The 22,298-nt window shown below is 40.5% G+C and overlaps 1 protein-coding gene across 1 annotated transcript; it reads right to left on the bottom strand.

Annotated features, from left to right (window-relative positions):
* Positions 1–516: 516 nt before the first annotated feature.
* On the bottom strand, positions 517–6,365 carry LOC139169084 (endonuclease domain-containing 1 protein-like). The gene is made up of 3 exons (XM_070754890.1): positions 6,311–6,365; positions 2,395–2,714; positions 517–1,306 (listed from the first exon to the last, which is right to left on the bottom strand). The coding sequence occupies exons 2-3, from the start codon at positions 2,674–2,676 to the stop codon at positions 725–727; spliced, it is 864 nt and encodes a 287-aa protein (XP_070610991.1). The 5' UTR covers positions 2,677–2,714; positions 6,311–6,365; the 3' UTR covers positions 517–724.
* Between the last annotated feature and the right edge of the window lie 15,933 nt (positions 6,366–22,298).

Below are 22,298 nucleotides of genomic sequence, written 5' to 3'. Positions count from 1 at the left end.
GGTCAGTTTGGGCGGGAAAAACCGGGCAAGTACTGTATTTTTAACTTTTTTTTTTTTTGAAAAATCGCGATGTAGCCTGTAAAGCGTTTCGCAACGATCGAGATGGTAGCAATTGCTCAAAAATCGCGAAGTACCATGTAAAGCGTTTCGCAACGATCGAGATGGTAGCAATTGCTCAAAAATCGCGAAGTACCATGTAAAGCGTTTCGCAACGATCGAGATGGTAGCAATTGCTCAAAAATCGCGAAGTACCATGTAAAGCGTTTCGCAACGATCGAGATGGTAGCAATTGCTCAAAAATCGCGAAGTACCATGTAAAGCGTTTCGCAACGATCGAGATGGTAGCAATTGCTCAAAAATCGCGAAGTACCCTGTTCGCAATGGTTGGGGACGCAATAAACGGGGGATCACTGTATTGTGCAAAGCGAACTTTTCTAAGATGGATGTACTGAAAGTCACACGAGAATGGAGATCTCTGATAAGCAAGTTTATTGCGAGAATTAAGAAAGCCTTTAAGATAGAATTCTAATAGCTACGCGCAGGTAGCCCCTTCTTCAGCGTTATTGTCACTTCGGTCGCAGAATGATCTGTTGCAAGCCGAGAACGAACTGTAATTAAAGGCATTCATGTAATGTGTGGCTATTAGTTTTATCTATTTTATCTTATCTATTATTTTATCTTATCTTTTGAGCTATTGCTATTCATGTGTCATCCTGGTAACCTGCTAGGTTTGTACTGCGGATGTGTTTGTTATATGAAGTTGTTTGGCAGAATAGCAATCACCATTGAAAAGGTTAATTTTCACGCCCCCGTAGCATTTAGCAAGTTCTTTTTCCAGCTCCTGTAGTTTATGGTAAACTATGCGATTCTCATTATTTTTTGCAATGACTCCCCAAGATTTTCTCTGCTTCTCTTTAGTCTCACAACAAGCTGCAGCCCACATATGACTAGGTATGTTCACTCTGCCATCAGCAATGAATTTATCCCCGGGCACCACTCCCACAAGGACATAGGTATCAAGGCAACCTGTGGTATTTTTCTTCATATTTATTTCATATCCTGCCCATTTTCCTTGATTGAGTCGTTGAAACTGGGGCACGATGTTGGTTAAGGTGGAGGTTGCGGCTCTGCTCTCCCGATTCTTTTGATGGGACACAGGTAGCAAATGTCCTCGGTTGTATATGCCTGTAGTAGTCTGTTTGTAATCCTCATTAAGAGCCTGGCTGTTTCTAAGGAGCTCACGGTCGATTTTACAATTCTTTTCTGATTCCATGCTTTTTCGTGTACGCTCCCTAGGCAGGGCAAGCTAGAAATAAGGAAGGACAAGGAATGTGCTTGGTTAGCATTTTTTTTTTGAAAAATACTTTATTAATTATATACATTAAAAAAACATTAAAAGACAAAACAACAATACAACGTTTACAGAATGTATATACAGTGTTCCCTCGATTTTCGCGGGTTCGAACTTCGCGAATAGCCTATACTCTTTCCCTGGGTCCCGCCAAACAACATTGTTTAGTTGACGGGACCCAGAGAAGGCCCACTCTGTGGGACATAACTGGTCACTGGGATTTGTGCGGTGGAAGGCAGTCCCGGAGATATTCTGGTCCGATGCCATGAAGGGCTTTATAGATCATATAAATGCACTAAGCATATTGTTAACTGTGAAAAATTGTTAACTGGTGACTTGAAAATGTCAGAAATTAGCCACATAACATTAGCTGATGGTTCTGAGTCTAATGGCACCGGACCAGGGTATCTACGAGACCGCCTTCTGCCGCACGAATCCCAGCGACCGGTTAGGTCCCACAGAGTGGGCCTTCTCCGGGTCCCGTCAACAAAACAATGTCGTTTGGCGGGGCCCAGGGGAAGAGCCCCCAGCCCTCTGGAACCAACTCCCCCCAGAGATTAGAATTGCCCCCACCCTCCTCGCCTTTCGTAAGCTCCTTAAAACCCACCTCTGCCGTCAGGCATGGGGGAATTGAGATACTCTTTCCCCCTAAGCCTTTACAATTTATGCATGGTATGTTTGTTTGTATGTATGTATGTATGTTTGGTTTTACAAATAAGTTTTTTTTAAGCTGTTTTAGCATTGGATTTACGTGCTATTTTGTACTACTGTTGTTAGCCGCCCCGAGTCTATGGAGAGGGGCGGCATACAAATCCAATTAATAATAATAATAATAATAATAATAATAATAATAATAATAATAATGTGCAATTATCTGTTTCAGCTACTGTATCAAATGTAATATATGTACCTGATCTAAAATACTGTTTGTTAAGTGTAGGGAAATTAACAGCAGAGGGGTATCGAGTTCATTTTTATGTAATGGGATGTAAAATAATAAAAGGAAGGAATGAAGGAATAAAGATTTAGCTTAATATTTTTACCTGTGGTTCAATCATCCAGTTCTTGCTTCTTCCTCTCCCACCTGGTTGGTATTTATATGCTGAGAATATAGGGATGCGCCTCTCTCTGTCGTACATTGTGGCAAACCGATACTTGCCCTTGTAGTGCTGGCAGATTGTGGCCAGATTCTTTGAACTCAGTGACAATTTTGGGGGCTTTTGATAAAAAAAAAACTGAGTGCAGGTTTTGAAATTGGTCACCACCTCTCCAGTTGCTGGCAAGAGGAAAGAGGCAGCCAGGGAGAGGGTCCATAGTGGCAACATAGCTTGGATGGCTGGTCCTTCTAGTGGAACTTTTCCGCCTGCAAAACAGTGAGAAAGCTCTGATTCAGACATTGTTCCTTTCCCAGGCAGAATGCAGGAATGGCCTGGATGTTGGGTTTGGCCAGGGGCACACAGGATGCTGGGCCCATACCAACAAAATGATGTTTAACATCGACAGGAGCAAAGTCCTTCACCTAGGCAGAAAAAACCCTGGACACACATACAACATGGGAGAAACCCCTCTTAGCAGTAGTGACTGCAAAAGAGACCTCGGAGTCTTGGTGGACAATCAACTAAACATGAGCCAGCAATGTGCAACAGCAGCAGCTAAAAAAGCCAACACAATCCTAAGCTGCATCAACAGGGGAATACACTCCAAGACCAGAGAAGTCTTAATACCACTCTACTACGCCCTGGTCCGACCACACCTGGAGTACTGTGTTCAGTTCTGGTCACCACACTTCAAAAGAGACATTGAAACTCTGGAGAAGGTGCAAAAAAGAGCAACCTAGATGATTAAGGGATTGGAAACCAAGACTTACGAAGAGAGACTGAGGGAACTGGGCATGGACAGCCTAGAGAAAAGGAGGGCCAGAGCAGACATGATAGCAGTCTACAAGTATACAAGGGGATGTCACAGAGAGGAGGGGATCACTTTATTTTCAAGGGCACCAGAGGACCGGACGAGGAACAATGGCTGGAAGCTGACCAAGGAGAGATTCAACATGGAGATAAGGAGGAACTTCCTGACGGTAAGAGTGATCAACCAATGGAACAACCTACCAGCGGACATTGTGAACTCCAACACTCTGGACATTTTTAAGAGAAGATTGAACTGCCACTTGACTGGTGTAATGTAGGGTTCCTGCTTGGGCAGGGGGTTGAACTCGATGGCCTTCATGGTCCCTTTCAACTCAATCAATCAATCAATCAATCAATCAATCAATCAATCAACCTTCTCAGAGGGAAGCCACCTGGATTACTTAGAGTCTAGACCCATCCTAGAATACAGCTCATCTGTTTGGAACCCATACCGCATCTCAGACATTAACACCCTTGAAAATATCCAGAGATATTTCACCAGAAGAGCCCTTCACTCCTCCTCCCGTAACAGAATACCATACGAAACTAGACTTACAATCCTGGGCTTAGAAAGCGTAGAACTAAGATGCCTTAAACAAGATCTAAGTATTGCCCACAAGATTATATGCTGCAACGTCCTGTCTGTCAACAACTACTTCAGCTTCAACCACAACAACACAAGAGCACATAACAGATTCAAGCTCAATATTAACTGCTCCAAACTTGACTGTAAAAAATACGACTTCAGTAATATTGTTGAAGCGTGGAACTCATTACCGGGCTCCGTAGTATCATCCCCTAACCCCCAACATTTTACCCTTAGACTGTCCACAGTTGACCTCTCCAGATTCCCAAGAGGTCAGTAAGGGGTGTGCATAAGTGCACTAGAGTGCCTTCTAACCCCTGTCCTATTGTCTCTCCTATATCCCATATATCTTCTCTTCTATCCCTATATCTTTCTTCTATTATCTCATTGATTATTTTATCCTACACTCTCTCTTCTATTCTTTCTCTAATTCTATTTCCGCGAAGGTGTCCTCTATTACCTTCATTGTGTATTATTGTGTATTGGACAAAACAAACAAACAAACAAACAAATATAAAATAAAAATGGACAGGAAGAGAAGAGTAATGGTAAACAGGGAAGGAAAGAAAGGAGGGAAGCAATGAAAAGGAAGAAGGAAAGAAATGGAAAAGAAGAAGGAAAGAAAGAAAGGGAGGGAGGGGAGGGGAAGGGACAGGAAAGGAAGGAAAGAAAAGAGGAAGGAAAGGAAGAGAGGAGAGACAGTGAAGAGTAGGTGTAAACATGTAAAGAGGAGAAGAGTGGGGTAAAGGAAGGGAAAGGAAGAGAAAAAGAAGAAAGGGAAGGAAAGGAAAAAGGAAGGAGAGGGGAGGGGAGGGGAGAGGAGAGAGTGAAGAGTCAAAGCAATGGAAACTGCAGTTTAATGTTTCCAAATGTAAAATAATGCACTTGGGGAAAAGGAATCCTCAATCTGAGTATTGTATTGGCAGTTCTGTGTTAGCAAAAACTTCAGAAGAAAAGGATTTAGGGGTCGTGATTTCTGACAGTCTCAAAATGGGTGAGCAGTATGGTCTGGCAGTAGGAAAAGCAAGTAGGATGCTTGGCTGCATAGCTAGAGGTATAACAAGCAGGAAGAGGGAGATTGTGATCCCGCTATATAGAGTGCTGGTGAGACCACATTTGGAATACTGTGTTCAGTTCTGGAAACCTCACCTACCAAAAGATATTGACAAAATTGAGCGGGTCCAAAGACGGGCTACAAGAATGGTGGAAGGTCTTAAGCATAAAACGTATCAGGAAAGACTTCATGAACTCCATCTGTATAGTCTGGAGGACAGAAGGAAAAGGGGAGACATAATCGAAACATTTAAATATGTTAAAGGGTTAAATAAGGTTCAGGAAGGAAGTGTTTTTAATAGGAAAGTGAACACAAGAACAAGAGGACACAATCTGAAGTTAGTTGGATCAAAAGCAACATGAGAAAATATTATTTGACTGAAAGAGTAGTAGATGCTTGGAACAAACTTCCAGCAGGCGTGGTTGGTCAATCCACAGTCACTGAATTGAAACATGCCTAAGATAAAATACAGGAAATAGTACAAGGGCAGACTAGAAGGACCCTGAGGTCTTTTTCTGCCGTCAGTCTTCTATGTTTCTATATTTCTAGGAAAGTGAACACAAGAACAAGAGGACAGAATGTGAAGTTAGTTGGGGGAAAGATCAAAAGCAACGCGAGAAAATATTATTTGACTGAAAGAGTAGTAGATCCTTGGAACAAACTTCCAACAGGCATGGTTGGTAAATCCACAGTCACTGAATTTAAACATGCCTGGGATAAACGTAGATCCATGCTAAGATAAAATACAGGAAATAGTATAAGGGCAGACTAGATGGACCAGGAGGTCTTTTTCTGCCTTCAGTCTTCTATGTTTCTATGTTTCTAAGAGTAGGTGTAAACAGGTAAAGGAGAGAAGGGTGGGGGAAAGGAAGGGAAAGGAAGAGAAAAAGAAGAAAGGGAAGAGAAGGGACAGGACAGGACTCACCTGAGGAGGAGGAAGAAGCAGGAGTAAGGGTGGGTTCCAATTTACCTTGCTGGTAGTTTGCATGTGCAGTAACAAAAAAATCTAATATTATTATGGATAGATAAGAATAAAGTTGAAAATAAGGTAACTAAAACGGTATGAATATAATTAAATGTTATTGATATTTTTCGTTGTTGTTAGTGTTGTTGGCTTCTTTTTTTATCAATTTAACTTTATGTTTATTAGAATATGTAAACAAAGTTCTTATTTTCAATTAGAATATTAGTTTGATGTAAAGATTTAAGATTTTATCCTTTTTTCTGTATTAAAAATTGACTTCAAGAAAAGAGGGGTAATTGTAACCCCTAATATGTGTTTAAATGTTTGTAAGTTTGTATGACTTTTTAACTGAAAATTAATAAAGTTTATTCTAAAAAAAAATAAAATCTAATATTATCAAATCCTACACCAGGACAGGTTGTGATATATTAAGAAAATCATAACTTACCTACTTCTTTCCTCCTCTTCAAACACACCTGGATATTGTTCTTCTCTAGATAGACTGCTGATGTCCTTTTTATGTGCTACCCAGAATGTCAAATCTTCTTGAACCTGCAGAGAAAAGAAGTCTCCAGGCAGGAAACCCAAGCACTGAGGTTAATTTCTTTGACTAGTCTTTGAAGGAAGACACTGCTGAGAACTATTGAGAAGGTCTACTGAGAACCCTGGCCACAAGCTTTCATGTCTCAATCTCTTTGACCACATTAACCACAATTAGTTTTAACTGCTTTTCAGAGGAAACTGAAATATTTGTGAATCTAAATCAAGCCTTACGTTGGTTCCCAATTTATGTCTTGGTACAGTTGGAGGAGCCTTAGTGGCATGGTGGTATATGACATTTTGGTATATGATGTTATGAACTACATTTAAATCAGATTGGAGACAACGTAGTTGTAAATTAGACTAGACTCTCAATCCTGGGCCTAGAAAGTTTAGAACTAAGACGTCTTAAACAAGATCTAAGTACAGTATTGCCCACAAGATTATATGCTGCAACGTCCTGCCTGTCGGCGACTACTTCAGCTTCAACCACAACAACACAAGAGCACACAACAGATTTAAACTTAATATTAACCGCTCCAAACTTGACTGAAAAAAAATATGACTTCAGCAACCGAGTTGTTGAAGCGTGGAACTCATTACCAGACTCGATAGTGTCATCCCCAAACCCCCAACACTTTACCCTTAGATTATCCACGGTTGACCTATCCAGATTCCTAAGAAGTAAGTAAGGGGTGAGTATATGTATATATATATACTGTATATATATATACACACCCACTAAAACCCTCATTGTGTATTGGACTAAATAACTAAATTACTAAATTACTAAACAAACAAACAAACAAATAAATAGTGGTCAAAATAGGAAGTGCCATATGAAATCCTGCTCCTGTCAACAGTGGTGTCCCTCAAGGCAGAGTTCTAGGACATAGAAAGAAGATATAGTAATAGAACATATCAATGAAAGAATAGAAGAAGAGATATAGGAATAGAAGAAAGGTACAGGAGATATAGGAGAGCAATAGGACAGGGGATGGAAGGCACTCCGGGTCCCATCAACTAAACAATGTCGGTTGGCAGGCCCCAGGAAAAGAGCCTTCTCTGTGGCGGCCCCGACTCTCTGGAACCAGCTCCCCACAGAGATTAGAACTGCCCCTACCCTCCTGGCCTTTCGTAAACTCCTCAAGACCCACCTTTGTCATCAGGCATGGGGGAATTGAGATGTCTCCCCCGGGCCTATATAATTTATTTATTGTATGTTTGTAGGTATGTTTGCTTAAAAATTGTTTTTTTAAACTATTTTAAATTTTTAATTGTATATTATTAGATTTGTTATGAATTGTTTTATTGTGTTGTGAGCCGCCCCGAGTCCACGGAGAGCGGCGGCATACAAATCTAATAAATAAATAGATAGATAGATAGATAGATGATAGATAGATAGATAGATAGATAGATAAATAAATAAGTCTAAATGCTAAATGCTAAGCCCTGACTTTGATCTATAAGACCTTTTATAAGTGCGTCCCTAAATAGTTCCATGATCCTATACTCCAGCCAGAATTGTGCCAATCAATGAAATTATCTAGAAAGTAATTGATACTGATACCCTTCTTTTTATTGGTTTGTCGGGCGGTTGCCAGAGGTTGCTGCCAAAATAACAGAGTTTGATAGGACTTGGAGGTCTTCTAACCCAACACCAATTCAAGCAGCTGACCCTATACAATTTCAGACAAATGGCTGTCCAGTCTCTTCTTGAAAACTTCCAGTAATTGAGCACCCACAACTTCCAGAGGCAAATTTATTTGATTGATTGATTTTGTCCAATACACAATGAGGGTTTTAGTGGATATACACATTGTAAAATACATGATGAAGGTTATAGAGGAGATACTCATAATAAAATATATCTAAGAAATAATAGAAGAGAAGTTATAGGAATAGAACATATCAATGAAAGAATAGAAGAAGAGATATAGGAATAGAAGAAAGGTATAGGAGATATAGGAGAGCAATTGGACAGGGGATGGAAGGCACTCTAGTGCACTTGTACTCGCCCCTTACTGACCTCTTAGGAATCTGGATAGGTCAACCGTGGATAATCTAAGGGTAAAGTGTTGGGGGTTTGGGGATGACACTATGGAGTCCGGTAATGAGTTCCACGCTTCGACAACTCGGTTACTGAAGTCATATTTTTTACAGTCAAGTTTGGAGCGGTTAATATTAAGTTTAAATCTGTTGTGTGTTCTTGTGTTGTTGTGGTTGAAGCTGAAGTAGTCGCCGACAGGCAGGACGTTGCAGCATATGATCTTGTGGGCAATACTTAGATCTTGTTTAAGGTGTCTTAGTTCTAGGCTTTCTAGGCCCAGGATTGAAAGTCTAGTCTCGTAGGGTATTCTATTTCGAGTGGAGGAGTGAAGGGCTCTTCTGGTGAAGGATCTCTGGACATTTTCAAGGGTGTTAATGTCTGAGATGCGATATGGGTTCCAAACAGATGAGCTGTATTCGAGGATGGGTCTGGCAAAAGTTTTGTGAGCTCTGGTAAGTAGTGTGAGATTGCCAGAGCAGAAGCTACGTAGGATTAGGTTTACAACTCTTGAAGCCTTCTTGGCTATGTTGTTGCAGTGGGCTTTGGCACTTAAATCTTTTGTTATTAGTATACCAAGGTCTTTAACCGAGTGGGGATTATCTGTGATAATTTGATTATTCAGTTCGTATTTGGAGTTCAGATTCTTCTTCCCAATGTGTAGGACAGAGCATTTGCTAGTTGCGATATGGAGTTGCCATGTGTTAGACCACTCAGAAACAGAGTTCAGGTCCTTTTGGAGAGTAGTTGTGTTATTGGTGTTCCACTGATTAATTGTTCTCACTGTCAGACCATTTCTTCTTAATTCTAAATTGCCTCTCTCTTTGATTAGTTTTTGTCCATTGTTTCTTGCGTTGCCTTCTGGTGCTTTGCAAAAAATAAGTTGACCCTTTCTTTTTTGTGGTAAGCCCATTTGCCCATTGACATCAAGCTCACACCTTCACAGCAGTCAGGAAGTAACAAAAGACTGAGTTTTTCCTCTGGAAACCATGTTTGCAAAATGATTCAGTACATGAACCTCACTGCCCACATTAACCATTGTTAACAAGGTTCCCAGGTTTGCACAAGAAGGAAATATCATACTGCAGACTGCCTTATAAGGAATCAGCAGTGAAGTTGCCTGGGGTTTTAAGAGAATAGCATAAGCCCTGGCAAAACCTGGTTGCTTCTTTCTACCCTTCCTCTCCTCCTCCTCTTCCTCTTGCCCCTCCCCCTTCTCTTCCTCTCCCCTTCCTTCTCCTCCTCCTGGGAATTCAAAATCAAAACCTGTATGGAACCCACATTGCATAATTGAGAGAGTCCAGAAATATTTCACAAGAGTTTGTTTTTATTTTTTTATTTTTTTATTTTTTTATTTTTTATTTTTTTTATTTTTTTATTTTTATCTATCTATCTATCTATCTATCTATCTATCTATCTATCTATCTATCTATCTATCTATCTATCTATCTATTTATTTAGTCCAATACACAATGAGTGTTTTAGTGGATATATAACTATATACACATAGTAAAATACATGATGAAGGTTATAGAGGAGATACTCATAGTAAAATATATCTAAGAAATAATAGAAAAGAAGATATAGGACTAGAACATATCAATAAAAGAATAGAAGAAGAGATATAGGAATAGAAGAAAGGTATAGGAGATATAGGAGAGCAATAGGACAGGGGACGGAAGGCACTCTAGTGCACTTGTACTTGCCCCTTACTGACCTCTTAGGAATCTGGATAGGTCAACCGTAGATAATCTAAGGGTAAAGTGTTGGGGGTTTGGGGATGACACTATGGAGTCCGGTAAGTTTAAATCTGTTGTGTGCTCCTGCACTCCTCTTCTCACGACAAAATACCTTATTTATTTTATTTATTTATTTATTTATTGGATTTGTATGCGGCCCCTCTCCGCAGACTCGGGGCGGCTAACTACAGTAATAAAACAGCATATAATAATAATCCAATACTAAAAACAGTTAAAAACCCATTATTATAAAAACCAAACATACATACACATATACCATGCATAAAATTGTAAAGGCCTAGGGGGAAAGAGTATCTCAATTCCCCCATGCCTGGTGGCAGAGGTGGGTTTTAAGCAGCTTATGAAAGGCAAGGAGGTTGGGGGCAATTCTAATCTCTGGGGGGAGTTGGTTCCAGAGGGCCAGGGCCGCCACAGAGAAGGCTCTTCCCCTGGGTCCCGCCAAGCGACATTGTTTAGTTGACGGGACCCAGAGAAGACCCACTCTGTGGGACCTAACTGGTCGCTGGGATTCGTGCAGCAGAAGGCGGTACCTGAGATAATCTGGTCCGGTGCCATGAAGGGCTTTATAGGCCATAACCAACACTTTGAATTGTGACTGGAAACTGATCGGCAACCAATGCAGACTGCGGAATGTTGGTGTAACATGGACATATTTGGGAAAGCCCATGATTGCTCTCGCAGCTGCATTCTGCACGTTCTGAAGTTTCCGAACACTTTTCAAAGGTAGCCCCATGTAGAGAGCGTTACAGTAGTCAAGCCTCGAGGTGATGAGGACTTGAGTGACTGTGAGCAGGGACTCCCGGTCCAAATAGGGTCGCAACTGGTGCACCAGGCAAACCTGGGCGAACGCCCCCCTCGCCACAACTGAAAGATGTTTCTCTAATGTGAGCTGTGGATCGAGGAGGATGCCCAAGTTGTGAACCCTCTCTACATTTAGGTTGCTCCATAACCTGAACCATAAACAAAGCAAACAGCCTGGATTTATTATTTATTTATTTACTTATATATTGGATTTCTATGCCATCCTTCTCCGAGGATTCGGGGCAGCTCACAACATTTAATGCACAGTATACAAAATCTTGAATCCAATTAATTAATTAAGAATCTGAATCCCCCCAAAAGCATAAAAAACCATCATTCCATTCACTCAACATTCTCTCAACACATTCACTGGTCAGGGGTCAAGGATCTAATGGCCCCAGGCCTGGTGGCATAAATGACTCTTCAGACTCTTACGGAAGGCGAGGAGGGTGGGGGCAGTATTAATCTGCAGGAGGAGCTGATTCCAGAGGGCTGGGGCCCCCACTGAGAAGGCTCTCCCCCAAGGCTCTGCCAAATGGCATTGTCTAGTTGACGAGACTTGGAGAAGGCCGTCTCTGTGGGAACTGACCGGTCGCTGGGATTCATGCGGCAGAAACTGGAGGTATTTTCCCAACATCGAGCAATACAGAACCAAGCAGGATTATTATTATTATTATTATTATTATTATTATTATTATTATTAATTGGATTAGTATGTCGCCCCTCTCCGCAGACTCGGGGCGGCTAACAACAGTGATAAAAAAACAGCATGTAACAATCCAATACTAAAATAACTAAAAAAAACCTTATTATAAAACCAAACATACATACAAACATACCATGCGTAAATTGTAAGGCCTAGGGGGGAAAGAATATCTCAGTTCCCCCATGCCTGACGGCAGAGGTGGGTTTTAAGAAGCTTAGGAAAGGCAAGGAGGGTGGGGGCAATTCTAATCTCTGGGGGCAGTTGGTTCCAAAGGGCTGGGGCCGCCACAGAGAAGGCTCTTCCCCTGGGTCCCGCCAATTATAATGAACCTGCGTTCATTCCACACCCTGACCAAATAAACTGTTAATTTTGTAGCCTGCTTGTGTTTGCTCTGTGAGGTTGTTTTGCGGAGTATCCGCCGAATAACAAGCGCCATTGAAAAGATTGATTCTCTTCTTCCTGTAGTATTTACCAAGCATTCGTTCCAAACCCTGCAGAGTTTCCGGGTGTAACTTATTTTCACTATTTTTAGCCACAACTGCCCAGGATCTTCTGCGATTGTTTTGCGACACACAACAGCCAGCAGACCAGATATGACTGGGGATATTCACTGTCTTGTTGAGCATTTTTTTCCCTGGCACCACACCTACAACAACATAGGTATCACGGCACCCTCTAGTATGTCCCTTCATATTGTTTTCATATTCTTTCCATTTCCCTCGATTGAGTTCGGAAAACTGGGGCACGATGTTGGTTAAGGTGAAGGTCGCGTCTCTGCTAGGCCTGTCAGGTTGATGGCAGACAGGTATCAAATGTCCTCGGTCGTATTCTTTAACTTTCTGTTCGTAATCTTCGGAAATCGCCTGGCTGTTTTCAAGGATGCTGGGGTTGATTCTGCAATCCTTTTCCGATTCCATGCTTTTGCGGCTGGACTCCTGAGGTAGGGCAAGCTAGGAATAAGGAAAGACAAGCAATGGTCTTGGTTAGTTTTCACACAGCACCGAATCAGATATCCTAAATCTACCATGAATCAATACGGTGTTCAGTTCTGGAGACCTCACCTACAAAAAGAGATTGACAAAATTGAACGGGTCCAAAGACGGGCTACAAGAATGGTGGAAGGTCTTAAGCATAAAACTGATCAGGAAAGGCTGTTGGGGCCTGGATGGGTGTCAACAAATTCAAACTCAACCCAGACAAGATGGAGTGGCTGTGGGTCTTGCCTCCCAAGGACAATTCCATCTGTCCGTCCATTACCCTGGGGGGGGGAACTACTGACCCCCTCAGAGAGGGTTCGCAACTTGGGCGTCCTCCTCGATCCACAGCTGACATTGGAACATCATCTTTCGGCTGTGGCTAGGAGGGCGTTTGCCCAGGTTCGCCTGGTGCACCAGTTGCAGCCCTATTTGGACAGGGAGTCATTGCTCACAGTCGCTCATGCCCTCATCACCTCGAGGTTCGATTACGGCAATGCTCTCTACATGGGGCTACCTCTGAAAAGTGTTCGGAAACTTCAGATCGTGCAGAACGCGGCCACGAGAGCCATCGTGGGGCTTCCTAGATTCGCCCACATTTCTATAACACTCCGTGGCTTGCATTGGCTGCTGGTCAGTTTCCGGTCACAATTCAAAGTGTTGGTTATGACCTTTAAAGCCCTACGTGGCATTGGACCAGAGTATCTCCAGAACCCCCTGCTACCGCACGAATCCCAGCGACCGATAAGGTCCCACAGAGTTGGCCTTCTCTGGGTCCCGTCGGCTAAACAATGTCGTTTGGCGGGCCCCAGGGGAAGAGCCTTCTCTGTGGCGGCCCCGGCCCTCTGGAATCAACTCCCTCCAGTGATCAGAACTGCCCCCACACTCCTTGTCTTTCGTAAATTACTCAAGAACCACCTATATCACCAGGCATGGGGGAACTGAGACACCACCCCCAGGCTTTTATATTTTATGTTTGCTATGTATATGTTGTTTGGTTTTAAATGATGGGGTTTTATATTTTTTCTCTTTTAATATTAGATTTGTTCCACTGTAACATTGCTTTTATTATTGTTGTGAGCCGCCCCTAGTCTTCGGAGAGGGGCAGCATACAAATCTAATAAATTATTATTATTATTATTATTATTATTATTATTATTATTATTATTATTATTATTATTAATGAACTCAATCTGTATAGTCTGGAGGACAGAATGGAAAGGGGGGACATGATCAAAACTTTGAAATCTGTTAAAGGTTTAACTAAGGTTCAGGAGGGAAGTGTTTTTAATAGGAAAGTGAACACAAGAACAAGGGGACACAATCTGAGGTGAGAAAACATTATTTGACTGAAAGAGAAGTAGATGCTTGGAACAAACTTCCAGCAGATGTGGTTGGTAAATCACACAACCACTGAATTTAAACATGCCTGAGAGATAAACATAGATCCAGCCTAAGATAAAATACAGGAAATAGTATAAGGGCAGACTAGATTGACAAGGAGGTCTTTTTCTGCCGTCAGTCTTCTATGTTTCTATCAGCTGGGAGTGGATTAGAATAGAATAGAATGGAATGGAATGGAATACAATAGAATAAAAATTTTATTGGCCAAGCGTGATTGGACACACAAGGAATTTACGGAGAGGGGCGGCATACAAATCTAATAAATAAATAAATAAATAAATAAATAAATAAGCAAGTAAATAAATAAGTAAGTAAGTAAGTAAGTAAGTAAATAAATAAATAAATAAATAAATAAATAAACAAACAAGCAAACAAGCAAACAAGCAAACAAGCAAATTAATAATAATAATAATAATAATAATAATAATAATAATAATAATAATAATAATTTGCCTTGGTTATGTGATACCCTTCCAACTCTAACAAATAAATAGGAAGACCTTTTACCTGCGGTTCAATTTTCCAGTCATCCTCTCGTCCCGACCCACCAGGCTGATATTTATACGCTGAGAATATTGGGATGTGTCCTTTTCTGTCGTACATGGTGGCAAACCGATACTGGCCCTGGTAGAATTGGCAGATTCTGGCTGGAGCCATTGGCTTCAAGTTGGGATGTTTCCCATCCAAGAAGAACTGTTTGCAGTTTTTGAAATTCATCCCCACCTCTCCACTTGCAGGCAGGACGAAAGAGGCAGCCAGGAAGGAGATCCATAAGAGCCTCGTGGCCATGTGCTTGGTTGGTTGGTCTTTCAACTGGAACGCTTCTGCCTGAAAAGGAAAGAATAACGATTTGGCAATTCTTTCCTTTTTAAAAAAATAACTTTTTAAAATTTATTTTAAAATATAAAAACATACACACAACATGCCAGACCCATCCTCGAATACAGCTCATCTGTTTGGAACCCATATCGCATCTCAGACATTAACATCCTTGAAAATGTCCAGAGATACTTCACCAGAAGAGCCCTTCATTCCTCCACTCGAAACAGAAGACCCTACGAGACTAGACTTTCAATCCTGGACCTAGAAAGTTTAGAACTAAGACGCCTTAAACAAGATCTAAGTATTGCCCACAAGATCATATGCTGCAATGTCTTGCCTGTCGGCAACTACTTCAGCTTCAACCACAACAACACAAGAGCACACAACAGATTTAAACTTAATATTAACTGCTCCAAACTTGACTGTAAAAAATATGACTTCAGTAACCGAGTTGTCGAAGCGTGGAACTCATTACCGGACTCCATAGTGTCATCCCCAACCCCCCAACACTTTATCCTTAGATTATCTATGGTTGACCTATCCAGATTCCTAAGAGGTCAGTAAGGGGTGAGTACAAGTGCACTAGAGTGCCTTCCGTCCCCTGTCCTATTGCTCTCCTATATCTCCTATACCTATCTTCTATTCCTATATCTCTTCTTCTATTCTTTCATTGATATGTTCTATTACTTTATCTTCTTTTCTATTATTTCTTAGATATATTTTACTATGAGTATCTCCTCTATAACCTTCATCATGTATTTTATTATGTGTATATAGATATATACCCACTATAACCCTCATTGTGTATTGGACAAAATAAATAAATAAAATAAATAAATAAAATGCAACAAGTGTTCAGTGATTTGTGCCCACCACCAGACAGCATTCGTAGCCCTCCACCAGAATGGGGGCATATTTTATAAATGACATTTTAACTCAAGAGCAATTTATCTATTTACAGATTATAAAGTGACTCCAATTTATTCCTTGTAGCTTAGTCTTGAATTCTACTAACCATATATTTTAATTAATTAATTAATTAATTAATTAATTAATTAAATTTGTATGCCGCCCCTCTCCGTAGACTCGGGGCGGCTCTCAGCAGTGATAGAAACAATGTACAATACAAATCTAATAATACGAAGTTAAAAACCCATAATTTAAAAAATATGCACACAACACACCATACATAAATTATATAGGCCTGGGGAAGATATTTCAATTCCCCCATGCCTGACGGCAGAGGTGGGTTTTGAGAAGTTTATTAAAGGCAAGGGGGTGGGGGCAATTCTGATCTCTGGGGGGAGTTGGTTCCAGAGGACCGGGGCCGCCACAGAGAAGGCTCTTCCCCTGGGTCCCGTCAAATGACATTGTTTAGTCCTCTTACCTTGTCCCATCGTCCCATCAGTTCCCGCAAATTGGCCGAGTTCATCCTCTTGTCCATAATCTCAAACTGAATATGATCCACCATGTACCGGTACCAATTTTGTATTGTCCATTTTGTCGCATCCATCTAACCCAAGACTATTACCGCCTGGGTGTTTTCTATCACTGCTTGATTTGGCAATTCTTCCTTTCCCATGAAGAACTTGATATACCCTTGAGGTTGGGATTCCCCAAGGGCACTTCAAGTTCAGCTGGTCTCCTGATGGAAGCCAACCAGATGGTTCTTACTTTTGGATGGATGAGAAAGCCCCTTACTTCCTCAATATCAACTACTGCTAATCTTAAATGCAAGCTAATGAATTCAAAAAGCATCGTTAACAAAATATCCAAACTCCTTCTCATACTAAAAACTGCTAAATTCAGCATCCCTCCCTGACTCCCTAATCACAGCAAGAGACTATCAATGTTTCTTTTCTTTTTAAATATTTTTATTAATTTTCCACTTTTAAAAAAAGAAATACAATAGTAAATATAGAGGAAAACCAAAGAAAATTAAATTAATAATAGTATATACAGATATTAGCATTATATAAGCATTATATAATGAAAATATTATTTTACTGAAAGAGTAGTAGATCCTTGGAACAAACTTCCAGCAGACGTGGTTGGTAAATTCACAGTAACTGAATTTAAACATGCCTGGGATAAACATATATCCATTGTAAGATAAAATAGTATAAGGGCAGACTAGATGGACCATGAGGTCTTTTTCTGCCGTCAGTCTTCTATGTTTCTATTAAAGTCACTATATTTATATTATATTAATTATACACCAGACTATAATTTGTCTCAAGTATATATGCTTTTTTTCCATTAACAAATTAATTTCATATACACTTCAGTGATTTACCATACAGGCTATATTGCCCACCCCCCAAAATTGTAAAGTCTACATTTTATTTATTACATGTTTCAAAATATTTAAGAAAGTAAAAATAATAAACAAATTACCATCAATGTTTATCGATCTGATCGCAATGTTCTATAAGAAATCACCGAACCTAAAAAAGGAACAAGTTTAACACAAAGTCGATCTTCCAGAAACTATCATCTGTGAACTGACCTTAAATACCACAATTCGCTTCCTACTATGTGATAGAGCCCCTGATTACGACATCACACATGAGAACCCACTAATCTCACTATTAATGTGAGCAGTCTCCTACCCACATTCTCTTATATCTCTTGGTGATCTAAACCTACCACATATAAATTGAATCCTAGACGAATGTACAATTGACCCCCATACATTTAATCCTTTACAACACTATTACCAGTGTAGAGCTAGATCACAGACAACACTAGACTCAACAATTGTTTTGATTTCATCTTCTGCAGCAGTTTACACTCAATTTATGGACTGCAAATAAGAGAACCCTTTTCCAACAGTGACCCTAGCATGGTTGACTTTTGTCTCAATATATGTCCTTACAGAAACCACCTTAATGATGAGATAACCAATTACAACTTTAAAAAAGCCAACTATGATATCATAGACACAGACCTCTCATCTCTCGATGTTCTGTTGGGCTCTCTGGTAGACTCCTCCCAAAAATGCACAGGTACAATTTCAGACACACGCACGTTTGAAAATTCAAAACAATGTTCTTTATAATGAAAATTCACTTAACCTAAGCCCTCTTTTGGTATAGCAAAGAGCACTCGTCTCCAAATAAACTGGTAATTTGTACAAGTCCCTTATCAGTTCTGTGATACTTAGCTTGCAGCTGTGAGGCAATTCACAGTCCTTCTTCTTTCACAAAGTGAAACACACTTTGCCCTGGTTTAGTTTCAAAGCGGGGGAAAAGTCAGCACACAAAAGGTCAAAGTCAGTAAAGCAGTCACGAAACACAATGATCAGATAATCTTCCACAATGGCCAAACCCACAGGCTGCTCTTTATAGCAGCCTCACTAATGACCACAGCCCCACCCAACCACAGGTGGCCTCATTTTCTTTGATAATAATCTCTCAGTTGTTGTTGCCTATGCATCGCTCTCCGCATGCGTGGCTGTATCATTAACTCTTGTTCTGAATTCAAGGAGAAGAGAGTTATTTGATCTCCTTCTGAGCTGTCTGCCACACTCTCCTCCTCCCTGTCACTCATGTCTTCTTGGTCAGAGGAGCCTTCATCAGCAGATTCCACCGGGGGGCAAAACAGGCCTGCAGCATGTGGATGTCTCCCCCACATCCACAGTCCTTGGGGCAGGAGCTGGGCCAGAGCTAACCACAACACTCGATTGGCACACACTATTCTCTGGTTGTAATACTGCTGCAGACTAGTACAATATATTTTTGCTCAAAATCGGAAGAGTCATTAAGTTATAGGCACCACAAATAACCACCAAAACCAAGAAAAATAAATTACCCTGACTAGTCTCTTGCTTGCAGACAAGGATGAAACCATATCATAGTACAGATAAAAGGTTTCTATTGCAAGATTTAATTTCTGGCTATTTCTTGTTACCTTTCTGAAGCAATGAACACATGCCTATTGTTTTTGATGGCCTGAAAGACCGTCGTTCTAGGCTGATGTAACTGCGAAATTGCCTCTGTTAGTAAAAGTAGGAAGAAAACTATGTTAAAGTGTTGGAAGCCAACAAGTTGTAAAACAACCCACAGATTGTGTACATTTGGCACTTGTCAATTGAAAATCCAAAGACGGAGATAATAAAAATCAGCAAGATGTGGTGGATATCAGACCAAGATTGAAAACAGCAAACAACCATCTCTAACACAGGAATAGAAATCAAAGTAATGGGTTACTTTGTAATGGAAAATGTAATATAAGGAGTGGTCAAGAATTGTGTTGGAAATTCAGTTGTCTCCTTTTGGTCCACAGCTTAACAGCACCACAGCATTGGTTCCTTCCCCTGGAGTGGGGAGGGAATGGGGATTTTGTAGTATCCCCTATTACTCTTCATTGTGTATTATTGTGTATTGGACAAAATAAATAAGTAAATAAATAAAGTTTACAACAAGCTGCAGCCCAGATATGACTGGGACTCTGTTATTGATGAGCGTATTCCCAGGCACCACACCCACAATGAAGGTTGCAGTTTTGCTATCCTGGTCTGGTTGATGGCAAACTGGGGTCAAGTGTCCCTTGTCATACCAAATAGTCCGTGCATAATTCTCAGAAATGCTGGCTGGGGAATTCTGGGAGTTGAAGTCCAGATACCTCTTGAATATCTCTGAGACCGCCTCCTGCCACACGAATCCCAGCGGCTGATTAGGTCCCACAGAGTTGGCCTTCTCCTGGTCCCGTCGACCAAACAATGTCGGCTGGCGGGACCCAGAGGAAGAGCCTTCTCTGTGGCGACCCCGGCTCTCTGGAATCAACTCCCTTCAGAGATTCGAATAGCCCCCACCCTCCTCGCCTTCCGTAAAGTGCTGAAGACCCACTTTTGTCGCCAGGCGTGGGGATAATTACTATCTTTCCCCCTTTTTTATTATGTTTTTGGCCTTACTGTATGATAGATTAGGTTGAATGTGTATGATTGCATAGTTAGGGGTTTTATTATGTTATTAATGTCTCCTTAAATGGATTTAATTTTTTATTATTAGATTTGTAATGTATTGTATTACTATTATGTTGTGAGCCGCCCCGAGTCTTCGGAGAGGGGCGGCATACAAATCTAATACTGTACTGTATTCAGTTCTGGTCACCACACTTCAAAAGAGACATTGTAACTCTGGAGAAGGTGCAAAAAAGAGCAACCAAGATGATTAAGGGACTGGAAACGAAGACTTACGAAGAGACTGAGGGAACTGGGCATGGATAGCCTGGAGAAAAGGAGGGCCAGAGCGGACATCATAACAGTCTACAAGTATACGAGGGGATGTCACAGAGAGGAGGGGATCACTTTATTCTCCAGGGCACCAGAGGGCCGGACGAGGAACAACGGCTGGAAGCTGACCAAGGAGAGATTCAACATGGAGATGAGGAGGAACTTCCTGACGGTCAGAGCGATCAACCAATGGAACAACCTACCAGCAGACGTTGTGAACTCCAACACTCTGGACATTTTTAAGAGAAGATTGAACTGCCACTTGACCGGTGTACTATAGGGTTCCTGCTTGGGAAGAGGGTTGAACTTGATGTCCTTCGTGGTCCCTTTCAACTCTAACAATAAATAAAATAAATAAATAATAAACTATAAGTTGCCAGGGTTGGGAAACACTGCTCTAAAAGTCTCACATTGCTTTACCCAGAAGAACATTCACAAATGCAGCTGGGCAGAAAAAGTCACGTAGTCAAAGAAGAGTCAAAGTGAAGATGAAAGCCACAGCTCCAAAGTTGAATTTCTGGCTATTTCCTGTAATATTTCAGAAACAATGAACTCATAAGTGTTCTTGCAATAATTGACCAAGGCTGACCTTTATGAGGAACTGATTCTGTGGCCAGGACCATGTTAAAGCTGCCGAAGTCAAGACCACAAAGCTTTCTTTCTTTCTTTCTTTCTTTCTTTCTTTCTTTCTTTCTTTCTTTCTTTCTTTTTTTCTTTATTCACTTACTTACTTATTTATTTACTTACTTACTTACTTACTTACTTACTCATTCATTCATTCATTCATTCATTTATTTACGTGCATTATTTAAAATTTCAGGAATCCCCAAACTTGGCAGCCTTTAGACTTGTGGACTTTAACATCCAGAATTCTGGGAGTTGAAGTCTACAAGTCTAAAAGTTGCCAAGTTTGAAGACCTCTGATTTACATTTTATTTTTATTTTATTTATTTATTTTGTCCAATACACAATGAGGGTTTTAGTGGGTATATATATATATATATATATATATATATATATATATATATATATATATATATATATACACACATAGTAAAATACATGATGAAGGTTATAGAGGAGATACTCATAGTAAAATATATATCTAAGAAATAATAGAAAAGAAGATATAGGAATAGAACATATCAATCAAAGAATAGAAGAAGAGATATAGGAATAGAAGAAAGGTATAGGAAATATAGGAGAGCAATAGGACAGGGGACGGAAGGCACTCTACTGCACTTGTACTCGCCCCTTACTGACCTCTTAGGAATCTGGATAGGTCAACCGTGGATAATCCAAGGGTAAAGTGTTTGGGGTTTGGAGATGACACTATGGAGTCCAGTAATGAGTTCCACGCTTCAACAACTCGGTTACTGAAGTCATATTTTTTACAGTCAAGTTTGGAGCAGTTAATATTAAGTCTAAATCTGTTGTGTGCTCTTGTGTTGTTGTGGTTGAAGCTGAAGTAGCTAGAAAGCAGCGCACAGATTATCTATATTTGATACTTGTCCCGTTAAGAAAGTCCTAGTAAAAAAAATATCAGGCCAAGTTACAAAGAGGGAGATCAACTTATCCTTGGATTTTATTTATTTCTTTGTTTGTTTGTCAAATACACAATAATACACAATGAGGGTTATAGAGGATATAATCAGGTAGAATGTATTAAAGGGGGAATAGAGGAGAAAATAAAGGAGTGAAATATAATTATGAGAGAATAGCAGGAAAAGATATAGGTATAGAAGAGAAGATATAGGAGATATAGGAGAGACTATAGGACAGGGGACGGTAGGCACTTTGGTACACTTATGTACGCCCCTTACTGACCTCTTAGGAACTTGGTGAGGTCAAACGTGGAAAGTCTAAGGGTAAAGTGTTGGGGGTTAGGGGATGATACTACAGAGTCCGGTAGTGAATTCCACGCTTCGACAACCCAATTACTAAAGTCGTATTTTTTACAGTCAAGTTTGGAGCGGTTAATATTAAGCTTGTATCTGTTGTGGGCTCTTGTGTTGTTGTGGTTGAAGCTGAAGTAATCATTGACAGGCAGGACATTGCAGCATATGATCTTGTGGGCAATACTTAGATCATGTTTGAGGCGTCTTAGTTCTAAGCTTTCTAGACCCAGGATTTTAAGTCTAGTTTC

Source organism: Erythrolamprus reginae, chromosome 6 (assembly GCF_031021105.1).
Source record: "Erythrolamprus reginae isolate rEryReg1 chromosome 6, rEryReg1.hap1, whole genome shotgun sequence".
NCBI lineage: Eukaryota > Metazoa > Chordata > Lepidosauria > Squamata > Dipsadidae > Erythrolamprus > Erythrolamprus reginae.
This window is presented reverse-complemented; position numbering and strand designations above follow the sequence as displayed.

Excerpts from the sequence above, each read along its gene's own strand:
- LOC139169084 (XM_070754890.1), bottom strand. The coding sequence starts at position 2,676 with ATGTTGCCACTATGGACCCTCTCCCTGGCTGCCTCTTTCCTCTTGCCA. Across the intron at positions 1,307-2,394 it reads ACTGGATGATTGAACCACAG|CTTGCCCTGCCTAGGGAGCG; the intron begins GTAAAAATATTA and ends CCTTATTTCTAG.